We start from the raw sequence: 11,963 nt of genomic DNA, 5'->3' as shown, positions 1-11,963 counted from the left end.
TCCGGCTGGAGTCCGCGTCCTCACCCGCCTTTCCAGACGGCGTCTCGGGCGAACGGGGGGCAGCCGAGCCTCTCTCCCGGCGGCCGGGAGGAGAGGCCGCGAAGCGCTCGGGGGCCCCTCCCCCCTCTAGTCGAGATCGCCGGGACCAGAGGGGACCGGGCGAGTCGACCGGCAACGGCGGCTGGTCCCGTCCGGGGCCGCGGCGGGACGGCCTCCGCCCGCTCCCCGCTCGGGCCACCTGCCCCTCGGCGCTCGGGCGAGAGGGGCACACGGCCTCCCCCGACCCAGGCCAGCGGCTCGCGGGGGTTTAGCCCGGCGGCCGGGGCGACGGGGAGGTCCTCAAAGAGGCAGCGGGATGAGGGGGGCTCTGACGGCAAGCTCCGGTGCGACTAGTGACCGTCACGTCCCCGCCGCGGGACAACCCCGCCCGGGCTGAGCGGGCGAGGAGGAGGAGAGGAGTCGGGGGAGGGGGGGCTCGCGTTCCTTCTCCTCTCCCATCCCCCGAGGGGAACCCCCGTCGAGGGGAGCAGGCGGAGGAGCGGCGGGAGCCAAAGCCGTTAGCCCGGTCCCGCCCCGCAACCAGGAGACTCCCCTGCCCCTGGCCCGCCCCATCTGGGGGAGAAAAAGCCTTCGGCCTGCTCCCCGTCACCGGCCCCTCTGGCCCTCCGCACGGTCCTGCTTCCCACTCCTCCGTGGGAGCGGAAGGGGTGTTTGTAAAATCAAGTGGGAAGAGACGTGGGCCGCTTCCCGCTTCTGGAGCATCCTTGTGCGCTCCGCCGCCGCCGCCGCCGCCGCCGCTTCCCTCCGTGCCCTCGGGGGTTTCCAGCCCCTCGCCTGCTCCCCGGGCCCACCCCCCGGCCCGGGCAGGGCCTCCTCGGCTCCCCCCTTCTCTCCGTGGCCGGAGCGAAGGGGTGGACGACGGAAGGAGCGACCGCCCCTCCGTCCCCCGGCCGGGCCCATCCCCGGGAGCCCCGGGGGGGGGTCAAGGAGAAGACCCGTTAATGGGGTTGGGCGAGGCCCGGAGCTCAGCCCGGCGCCAGGGAGGTGGGCCGTGCCCAAGGCAGGAGGGGCACACCTGGGGGAGGGGCAGTGCCCGCTGCCCCGCGGACCCGGCCTCTCCTGGACCGACCAGATGCCCCCGGGGCCCAGCTCGCCCGCACCGGCTCCGGCAGCCCCAGGACCCGCGCCATGGGAAGGTGAGTCTCGACGGCCGGCCGGGCGGCCGGGGTCACCCCGGACCCCTCCTCACCCTCCCGAGCCCCAGCCGGGGGGCGAAGGGACCCCTACGGGCGGTGCCGGCCCGGAGAGCGTCGCTCCGGACCTGGCGACGGAGGGGCCGCGCTGGGGGATGGGGAAGGGGAAGGGTCAGCTCTCCTTCTCCCCTCCCTCCACCGCCCCCCGACCCCGGGGGCTCGGAGTCGGATGTCTCTCCCTCCACCCCGGGGGCCGCTCCCGTCTCCGTGGGTCAGTGAGACGGAGGGTGCGGCGTCCTGGGCGAGCCCGGCCTGGTGCCCGTCCGGGAGGGTTCGCCCCCTCCTCCCTCTCCCTACCCCTCATCCTCCCCGACGCCTTCCCGGAACGGTCTCTGACCGGCAGGGGCTGACCCACTGCCCCCCTGGGGGAAGAAGGGCCGGGGTTGGGGGGCCGAGGGGGGTCTCCTCCCTGGAAGAGGACTGGTCGAGGTGGAGGAGGCCGAGGCCGGCCACGGGGGGAATCGAGACCCCCCCCGGGACCCCTAGGGACGTCCCCCCCGGCCCCCGGGCTCCCCCTCCCCCTTAGCCGAGCCCCCGGGACGCGCCCCCCCCGGCCGGAGAGGAGATGCCCTTGGGTTCCTCGAAAGCCGCCGATCCGGGGGAGGGTCGGGGCCGGACCCCAGGGGAGCGAGGGGGCGGGGGGCTCGTGGCCGGAGCCCCGTCACCCCCAGGCCCCGGCCCCGGGGGCCAACGGGGGCTGCTGGCCCCGGGGACCCCGGGCCGGGGGTGATGGGCAGGTGCGGAGGGGAAAGGGGAGAAGCCCTTTCAAAGGCCTCACCGGGAGGTGGAAGGAGAGCAGACCCCCCCCCCTTTCCATCCCCTCCCCTCCGCTACTGTCCCCTCCCCTCCGGTCCCCTCCCCTCCCGCCTCCCAGGCCTCCGGCGCAGGGCTCCATCATCCTCCGGCTCCCTCCATCTGCATCCCTCCCTTTCCGCCCTGCTTCCATCCCTGGATCTCCGCAGCATCCGTCCCTCCCGCCGCCTCCGGGGCCTTTCCCCGAGCCTCCTCCCTCTCCTCCCGCGCCCTCCCTTCCACCTGTCACCCTGTCATCCCCATCCCTCCCACCGCCCCCCCTTTCCCCGCTCCCCGGATCTGCCCCATCGCTCCCACCTCTCCAGCGTCTCCCCCAACCCTCCTCCTCCCTCCTCTCCATCTCTTTCTCCTCGCTCGCTCGCTCTCCTCCTCCTCCTCCTCCTCCTCCTCCTCCCCGGCTCGGTCTCTCCAACTCCGCCCGGCACGCTTGTCTGCCCGGCGTGGTGCTCCCAGAGATGGAGAGGATGAGGGGGGCGGAGGAGGTAAGGGGTTCCGGGGGTGGGGGACGGGGGGAAGGGGCCGGGACCCGCCGGGATCTGGGCCCGGGTGGGGATGGGGAGCGGTGAGAGGCGGGATGGGGAGGCAGGTCGGGTGGGGGGGCGGGGGGCTGTCGGGCGAGCCGAGGGAGGGGTGTGAAGCGATGGGGGTGGGGCCGGTCGGAGGCCGAGGGGAGCGGTCAGCTCGGGGGCACGGCCGGAGGGCTGGGGGCAGGGGGCCGCTGGGGGACGGGTGCGGGCCGAGGGGCGGGGGGCCGGTCCCGGGCCGGCGGGCCGGGCGCCCTCCTGGCGGGGACGGCGCCGCTGCCATTCCGCCCCCCTCCCCTCCGGCTCCCCCAGGGCCCGTGGGTCCGTCCGCGGTGACCCGGGCCTCACGGAGACGGATCCCGGCCCCGGCGGGCGGCTCCTCGGACCCGCCCCCGCCCCCCGCGCCCGGGCGTCCTCGAGTTCTGCCATGCGGTGCGCCACCCTCCTGGCGCTGCTGACGCTGGTGCTGCTGTACCTGGTGTCGGGCGCCCTGGTGTTCCGAGCCCTGGAGCTGCCCAAGGAGCAGGCTGCCCAGAACCAACTGGACAGAGCCTACCGCCTCTTCCTGCTGGATCACCCGTGCGTGAACGAGAGCCAGCTGAGGAAGTTCCTGGAGGTGAGGCCGGCGGCCCGGGTCCGTGAGCCCCCGGCGGAGCCCGGGGCCCGCGCCGGGCGCTCTCTCGCGGCGGCCGCCCTCTCCCGGCTCGGGCTGGGCGGCAGTGGAGCGGGCGGCCCGTTTGCCGTGACCCCTAAGTGGATCCGCCGCTCCGGCGGGCGGGGAGGGGCGGGGAGAGGAAACCTAGGCCCCGCCGCCAGGCGGTCTCCCGGGCCCGGCCCTCCTCCGGGTCGCCGGATGCGGCGGGGGAGGACCGTGGGAGGGATCGCGAGGCCCCGACCGACCCCGGAGAGCTCCGGGGGCCGGGGGGGGTATCGGAGGCCGGCCGAGGCCGGGGTGTGGCCGAAGGCTGAGAGGTGGGTGCCCTCGCGGGGAGACGCCGGGGAGGGATGGCGCCGGACCGGTCCCGTCGAACCGAGCCGGGCCCGGGAGAGCCGGGAGCGCGACGGACCGGGCGGCCCCGGGAGCGGCGGACCGGGCGGGCCCGGGAGCGCTGGGACGGAAAGGCCCGGGGGCGCCGGTCTGGGAGGCCCCGGCCAACGGGTGACTCTTGGGCCGTGGGAGGCCCCGGGGAGAGGCCGAGTTGAAGCGTCGTCCGGCCCTCCTCCGCAGGAGGTGGCCGACGCCCTGGGAGGGGGCGCCGACCCCAAGGGGAACGTCACCAACGCCACCTCCTCGGCCTGGGACATCGGCAGCGCCTTCTTCTTCGCCGGCACCGTCATCAGCACCATCGGTGAGGACCCCGGGGACCGCTGGAGGAGGAGGAGCCCGGGGCGCGGGAGGAGGTGGGGGGCCCCCCCCGGGAGAGGGGTCCCGCGCGGGCCCTGAGCCCCCGCCGCTCCCCGCCCCGCCAGGCTACGGGAACACGGCCCCGCGCACGGAGGGCGGCCAGCTGTTCTGCATCTTCTACGCCCTGGTGGGGATCCCTCTGTTCGGGATGCTGCTGGCTGGCGTCGGGGACCGCCTCGGCTCCGCCCTGCGTCACGGCATCGGCAAGCTGGAAGCCATCTTCCTGGTGAGATGCCGCCGGGCGGGGCTCCCCCGTGGGCCAGCCTTCCCTCGGGGCCCCTGGCCCTCCCCTCCTCCCTCCTCCGCACCGACCCCCGGGCCTACCTGGCTCGCGCCTCCCTCCCCGCGACCGCCCCGCGACCGTGGGTTCGTTCGGTGGAATCTGTCGAGAGCGCGCTGTGCGCGGAGCGCCGTGCTGAGTGCCGGGGAGAGTCCGCCGGAACGCTGAACGGACGCGTCCCTGCCCGCAGCAGGCTCGCGGTCCACGATCCCCTCACGGTAGCATCTGGGACCGCCCCGACCCCCCCGTGACCCTCACCCCCCCCCCCCCGCCCCTCCCCGGCCAGGTGGGTCCCGGACGGCCCCCCGGTCGCCCCCCCGCCCCCCCGCGCTCGCCCGCTCCCGGCCCGGCCCGCTCCCCACGGCTCCTCCCCGCAGAAGTGGCGGGTGCGGCCGGCCCTGGTCCGGGTGCTGTCGGCCCTGCTCTTCCTGGCGATCGGCTGCCTCCTCTTCGTGCTGGTCCCCACGATCGTCTTCTGCCACATGGAGGGCTGGACCACGCTTGAGGCCGTCTACTTTGTCGTCGTGACGCTCACCACCGTGGGCTTCGGGGACTACGTGGCCGGTGAGGTACCCTCCCTCCGCCACCGAGCTCTCGGTTTCCTCCGCCTCCCGTGCCCCCCACGCCCGACGGATGAGTCTTCCGTCTTCCCGTCCCTTTCCGCGTCCCCCTCCGCCCGGAGCGGAGCCCCCGTGGCGTCGATCACGAAACGACCCTCTCCTCCATTCCGCACCTCCTCTCCTCTGCACTCGTTCACTCGTTCGGTCAGATCTATTGAGCGCTTACGGTGTGCAGAGCGCTGAATTAAACGCTTGGGAGAGCACGCCGCCGCGGTAGACGGCGTCATCCCCCGCCCGGGCGAGCTCACAGCCTCGGGGGGTGACGGACATCAACGCAAATAAAATAAAACGACAGATGGATATACGGGTGCCGGGGGGCCGGGTGGGGAGAAGAGCATAGCGAGCCAGTCAGGGCGACGCGAAAGGGCGTGGGAGAGGAGGAAAAGTGGGGCTCGGTCCGGGAAGGCCCCTTGGAGGAGACGGGCCTTCGATAAGGCTTCGGAGCGGGGGAGGGTCACGGTCCGTCGTCGTCGGATATCGAGGGAGGGCGCTCCGGGCCAGAGGCGGGACGTGGGCCGGGGGTCGGCGGCCAGACAGGTGACATCGGGGCCACCGTGAGACGTTTAGCACTCCCTTCTCTCTCCCCGTTTTTCCTGAAGTCCTCCCTATCTACCTACCCTCTTTTCCCTTTCCCCTTCTCTCTCCCCTCACCCTCTCCCCCCTCACCCTCTCCCCCCTTTCCTGGATGGGAGGGCTGAGAGAGGAGGCCAGGGTCAGGCCCCGGGGCGTCTGTCTCACTCCCTGGATGACCCCGCCGAGGGGAGGAGATCGCGCCGGGGGAGCGGGACTGGCCCGCGGGGCGCCGGCCGGGCGGGCCGGACGGGGTCGGGGGACGCCCACACGCGTCTGCCGGAGCCGTGAGATCAGCCCGGCCATCCCAGCGTGGGTCCGGCCCGCTGGCTCCGGTCCGGTCGAGCCCCACGGTGACGGGCCCTCCCTCGGGCGGGACCGGGGCCACCCGGTTCCCAGCCGCCCCCCCGGGTCCGCGGGGTCACCGTTGGATGGTTTTCCGGGGGGCTCCCGGAACCGGTGGGGGCGTTCGTTTATTCAGTCGTATTTATTGAGCGCTTACCGTGTGCAGAGCGTTACGTTAGGCGCTTGGAAGAGTGCAGTAGGCGGACGCGTTCCCTGCCCACCACGAGCTTAGGGCACCAAGCGCCCCCGGCCCGAGGCCCGGAAGCAAAGAGCTCTGAACCGGGTGCCGTTGCTTCTATTCTGCCTCTCACCCCTCCGCCTCCTCCCCACCCCGCCTTCCTGCCCTTTCTTCTTCCCCTCCTCCTCTTCCCTCTCCTCCTCCTCCTTCTCCTCAGGTGCCAGCGTGGGAGAGGATCACCCGTTCTCTCAATTCTACCAACCGCTGGTGTGGTTCTGGATCCTGCTGGGCTTGGCCTACTTTGCCTCCATCCTGACCATGATCGGGAACTGGCTCCGGGTCGTCTCCCGCCGCACGAGGGCAGAGGTACGGGCGGCCCCCGGGCGGCGGCCGGCGTCGCCGGCCACACCGCCGTCCCCCCCCCGTCCCCCCCCCGGCCCCTCGCAGATGGCACTGTGAGCTCCTTCCAGCTGTTCCCGCCCTCGACCTCATCCCCCGCAGGCGTCTGCCGCCGTCTCTCCCTTGGGCAGCGTCCCCCGGGAGGACGCGCTCGATCCGCTGTCGGGGGCGTCCCCGTGGGGCCACGCTCTGGCCCCGGAGCCCCCCACCCTAGTGAGCGGAGAGCTGGGGGCAAGAGACGGGCGGCTCGGACCCGCAGTTCCCAGTGAAGGCGATCCACTTGACATCAGCTCAGGGTGGCACGGGATCCGGCGGGGGGCGGGGGGGGGGGCGAGACGCGGGCATCGGCGGGACGCTCAGGACGGCACACGGGGATTAGCGTGGTGTCCGGGGTGGCGTGCGATGGCGCGACGCTTGGGGTCGGCCCGGGGGGGCACCGGGAGCGGCACGGCGTCCGGGATGGCCCAGTGCCCGGGTTGGCACGCCCCGGGTGGCGGGGGAATCGGCACGGTGCCCGGAGGATGCCCTACATTCCTCCGCCGCTCCGCCCCGCAGATGGGAGGCCTCACGGCCCAGGCCGCCAGCTGGACGGGCACGGTCACGTCCCGGATGCCCCAGCCCGGAGGGATGCTCTTGGTGCCGGGGAGGCTGTCCCCCAAGCTCGCCCCCGGGCCCCCGGACCCGCCGGGCCTCCCCGGACCCCGGGAGAAGAAGTCCCGGGAGGGAGACCCGCCCCCCCTCCCCGAGCCACCCTCGCCCCCGCCGCCCCCTGCCCTGGATTACCCCGGAGAGAATTTCGCCTTCATCGACGAGTCCTCCGACGCCCAGAGCGAGAGGGGCTGCGCCCTCCCCCGGGCCACCCGCGGCCGCCGCCGCCGCCGCGACCCCCCGAAGAAGGCCGGCCGCACCCGGGACAAAGGGGAGCCGGCCTGACCGGCCGCGGCCCCCCGGGACCCCGGCCCCGGCCGCCCCAGGGGGCTCGGCCTTCCCTCTCCGCTCCTTTCCAGCTCCCTCCACCCTGCCCTCTGCCCCCGACCCCCTCCACCCCCTCTCCCCCCTTTCTGCACCCCAGGCCTCCGGGTGAGCGAAGAGCCCCTGGGGCCTGGGGACCCCCGGTCTCGCTCCTCCGCCGGCTCCCCGAACCGTCCCCCTCCCCCTTTACCCTGGCCTCCGCCCTGCATCTGCCTCTTCTCGGACCTCACGACCGTGCCTCGAGATCCGGATCAATAAAGGAGAAAAATCTGCCCACGGACACCGCGCCAGCGTGCGTCTGTGTGTTGGCGTGCGCGCCCTGACGCGCGTGGGCCCGGGGGACGCTCGGTCTCGGTTCGCTACGGCCTTGTTTCTGAGCGTGCGTCGCCTTGTGTGGAAAAAGATCCCTAGACCCAAGCGAATCCCCCCTTTTTGGATCGGGTGTATCTTGGATTTTTTTGGTTTTTTTCCAAATGGCACTTGCTAAGCGCCCGCCCCGCGACGGGCACCGTACTAAGCGCCGGGGTAGATGCGAGCTGATCGGGGTGGACGCGTGGGGCTCACGGTTCTAATCCCCGTTTTCCAGATGAGGTAACCGAGGCACCGACGAGTGACGTGACCCCCCCCCCCCCCCCCCCAAGGCCCCCCGGGGGACGAGTGGCGGAGCCGGGATTGTGGCGCTCTGGGTTTGGGTCACGGTTTCTAAGTCGCTTGGTGTAGCGGAGAGAGAGCGCGGGCCGGGGAGTCAGAAGGCCATGGGTTCTAATCCCTGCCCCGCCACTCGTCCGCCGTGTGACCTGGGGCGAGTCACTTTGCTTCTCTGGGCCTCGGTTCCCTCATCCGTCAAATGATGGATTAAGAGTCATTCGTTCATTCAGTCGTATTTATTGAGCACCGCCTGTGTCCAGAGCGCCGTACTAAGCGCTTGGAACGGACAATTCGGCAACAGATAGAGACCGTCCCTGCCCAGTGCCGGGCTCACGGTCTAATCGGGGGGATTAGATTGTGAACCCCGGGTGGGACAGGGACCGGGTCCAACCCAATTTGCCGTATCCGCCCCGGCGCTTAATACGCCCGTCTGCCGTGGGGCCTGGGGCAAGTCGCTTAACTTCTCCGTGCCTCGCTGACCTCGTCTCTAAAATGGGGATGAAGACCGTGAGCCCCACGCGGGACGACCTGATGACCTTGCATCTCCCCCAGCGCTTAGGACAGTGCTCGGCCCGTAGTAAGCGCTTAATAAATACCGCGATTAGGATTGTGACGGTGATTATTGTTGTTAAGTGTGCGCACGGCTCTCTGGCTTTATGACAAGACCTCGGTGTCGGGGCTTGTGACTCTAGGTGTGTATGACAGCTTTCGTGTCTGTGCGTTTGTAATATTGTCTAGGTTTGATAGCGTTTCTCGGTGTGTCACACCGTGCGGAACGATCACCGTGGGTCCCAGGGTGTCAGGTGGGTCCCGTACTGCAGCTCTCTCTGGGGGTGGGTCCGGGTTTCCGATTGGGTACGTGCGGCTCTCTGTGTATACGCGGCAACGCGGACGTATGTCGGTTGCCGCGTGTGTGAACGTGTGGCTTTCTGTGCCAGAGGACGAGGCCCCTTTCTGTGCTTGTGTGTCTCTAGGTGTGTATAACAGCGTGCGTGATTGCGTTGGTTCTGTGTTTGTGCCTCTCTGCGTATCTGATAAGGCCTCTGCGTCCAGGCTTGTGCGCGCGACGAGGTGCGTGTGTTGGTTTCCGCGGGTGTGAGTTTGTGTGGCTCTGGGCCCGTGCTTTGTGGGGGGGGGGGGGGTTGGTTTCCGCGTGTGTGTACGTGTGGCTCTCTTTCTGCGCCCGACAAGGCCTCCGGGCCCGGGCGTCTGTGTCTCTAGGCGTGTATGACAATACGTGTGTGTGTGTGTGGCTCTCCGTGTCTATAACGATGAGGGTATCCGTTCGGCGCTTACCATGCGCCAAGCACTCTTCTAAGCGCCGAGGTAGATACGGGGTCATCAGGTCGTCCCACGTGGGCTCGCAGTCTTCATCCCCGTTTTACAGATGCGGGAACTGAGGCCCGGGGAAGTGACTTCCCGGAGTCACAGAGCTGTCGAGGGGCGGAGCCGGGATTAGAACCCGCGACCTCTGACTCCCAAGCCCGGGCTCTAATAGTTACGATAATAATAGTGTCTGTTAAGCGGTCACTATGTGGCGGGCGCTGTACTAAGCGCTGGGGTGGGTACAAGCTTGATCAGGTTGGATCACGGTCCCTGCCCCACGCGGGGCTCCACGGTCCCAATCCCCGTTTTACAGATGTGGTCGCTGAGGCTCAGAGAAGTGAAGTGACGTGTCCGAGGTCGCCCAGCAGCAGCCAAGTGGAGCCCGGGAGCCGGGATTAGAACCCACGACCTTCTGAACTCCCAGGCCCGTGGTCCAGCCACCAGGCCACACCGCCGCTTCTTGCGTCTGGGACGAGGCCCGGGTCGGTGCCTGTGGGTCTCTTGGCCGGGTTTGATGGGGTGTATGCGTGTGTCTGTGGCCCACGGTAGCTAGTGCGAGGGGAGGGTCGGCGCTGGCTGGCGCGGAAGACCCCCTGGCGGGGTGGCCGGAAAGGGAAACTGAGGCCCAGAGGAGCGACGTGACTCGCCCCAGGTCCCCCAGCAGAGAAGCGGCGGAGTCGGGATTGCGGTGCCCTCTGGCTCCACGGGGCGGGGCGTAGTGGGGAGAGCCCGGGCCGGGGAGTGGGAAGGTCATGGGTTCTAATCCCGGCCCCGCCGCCTGTCTGCCGTGTGACCTGGGGCGAATCGCTTCGCTTCTCTCTGCCTCGGTGACCTCATCTATAAAATGGGGGTTAAGATCGTAAGCTCCACGTAGGACAGGGACCGGAACCGGAGCCAACCCGGCGCTCAATACGCTGGTCTGTCGTGGGACCCGGGGCACGGGGACCGTGTCCAACCCAGTCTGTCTGCTGTGTGAGCCGGGGCAAGTCACTTCACTTCTCTGTGCCTCAGTTCCCTCATCTGTCAAATGATGGATTAAGATCGTGAGCCCCACGTAGGACAGGGCCAGGGACCGACCCGGCGCTTAATACGCTGGTCTGCCGTGTGACCCGGGGCAAGTCATTTCACTTCTCGGTGCCTCGGTTCCCTCGTCTGTAACGTGACGGATGGAGACTGTGAGCCCCGGGTGGGACGGGGACCGGTTCCAACCCAATGTGCCGCGTCCATCCAGGCGCCCAATACGCTCGTCCGCTGCGGGGCCCGGGGCCAGCCGTCTGACCTCTCGGTGTCTCGGTTCCCTCATCTGTAAAACGACGGATTGAGATGGTGAGCCCCACGTAGGACCCCCTTCCCTGAGGGGGTGGGGGCGGGGGTTCCGGCGGTTTCCTCCCGGCTGCCCCCGGGGTTCCGTCGGTTACCGGCACGATGGCGTCCAGGACCAGATCCAAGGTGAGGCCTTCTCCCGGGGGCCGGCCTCTGACCTCCGCCCCCGGCGGGTTGGCCCGCCCGCCCACGCTCTGGGTCTCTCTCTCTCTCTCTCTCTCTCTCTCTGTGTCTCTGCGTGTGTGCCGTCCCCGCCTGCGCCCGCCGGCCCCCGCAGAGCCATCCGAGGGTGCGGTCGGAGTCCGTCGGGGGCCAGGCCGGGGGTCGGCCCGCGCGGGCCATCCAGCAGCTGTGGACGTTCGCCTCGCTGTCGGCGGCCCAGGGCCGCCGGGGAGGGCTCCGGGGCCGGGGGACGGTCCGGGGGTCGTTGGGGGGCCCGGCCCCGGCCCCGCCGCCGCCGCCGCCGTCGTCGGACGCCAGCCCGTCCGGCTCCGAGTCGCCGTCGGACGGGAGCGGGACCAGCCTCGGCTCCTTCGACGTCCTGGGCCGCAGGGACTCGGCCAGCGACCTCCTCCGACGGCAGGCGTGCCTGCCCAGGCCCCAGGACCGACCCTCCGACGCCTCCAACTTCTTGGGGTCCGGTGAGTCTCGGCCCGGCCCGGAAACCGCCCCGGGATGGGCGCGGGGACCCCGGGCCCGGCCCTCCCCCCCCCCCCGGACGCCCTTCCCCTCCCCACGGGATGGGCGGTGGGACCCCGGGCGCGCCCCTTCCCCGTGGAGACCCAGGGATGGGCAGAGGGAGCCTGCCCACGTCCCTGCCCCGCGGAGACCCTCCCTCTCCCCCACCCCGGGACCCCGGGGATGGGCGGAGGGACCCCGCGTGCGCCCCTTCCCCACGGAGACCCTTCCGCTCCCCCCCTCCCCCACCGTGGGGCGGGCAGAGGGAGCCCGTCCCCTCCCCCGCCGTGGCCGGGTCCGGGGTGGGTTTCGGGGTGGGGTCCGGGCGTTGACCCCTGTGGCGGGTGGCCCCTTCCCTCCCTCCCTCCCCGTGCCCGGCAGCGACGGCAGAGCGGTCCTTGTCCGAGGTGAGCGGCGGCGGGGCCCGCCGCCGCTCCAGCCCGCACCGGGCCTACTTGGCCGAGCAGAAGAGTCAGGTGTGTGGGAACCGCCCGCCCGTCCATCCGCCCACCCGCCCATCCACCCGGGGGAAGGGGGCCGGGGTGGGGGGGGAGACCCCCTCCCCGCAGCCCGGACCATTATCAGTATTATGATCACTGATCGTATTATTGAGCGCTTACTGTGGGCAA

General features: G+C 71.0%; 1 protein-coding gene across 1 annotated transcript; it reads left to right on the top strand.

Moving 5' to 3' along the window:
- The first annotated feature begins 2,132 nt into the window (after nucleotides 1-2,132).
- Nucleotides 2,133-7,639, top strand: KCNK4 (potassium two pore domain channel subfamily K member 4). Its single transcript, XM_039911381.1, has 7 exons — nucleotides 2,133-2,548; nucleotides 2,903-3,206; nucleotides 3,819-3,939; nucleotides 4,061-4,221; nucleotides 4,653-4,839; nucleotides 6,206-6,354; nucleotides 6,943-7,639. The coding sequence occupies exons 2-7, from the start codon at nucleotides 3,018-3,020 to the stop codon at nucleotides 7,318-7,320; spliced, it is 1,185 nt and encodes a 394-aa protein (XP_039767315.1). The 5' UTR covers nucleotides 2,133-2,548; nucleotides 2,903-3,017; the 3' UTR covers nucleotides 7,321-7,639.
- The last annotated feature ends 4,324 nt before the right edge of the window (nucleotides 7,640-11,963 follow it).

This window comes from Ornithorhynchus anatinus, chromosome 3, assembly GCF_004115215.2.
Source record: "Ornithorhynchus anatinus isolate Pmale09 chromosome 3, mOrnAna1.pri.v4, whole genome shotgun sequence".
Classification (NCBI taxonomy): domain Eukaryota; kingdom Metazoa; phylum Chordata; class Mammalia; order Monotremata; family Ornithorhynchidae; genus Ornithorhynchus; species Ornithorhynchus anatinus.
The sequence above is the reverse complement of the archived record's forward strand: the minus strand, read 5'-3'. Positions and strand labels throughout refer to the sequence as shown.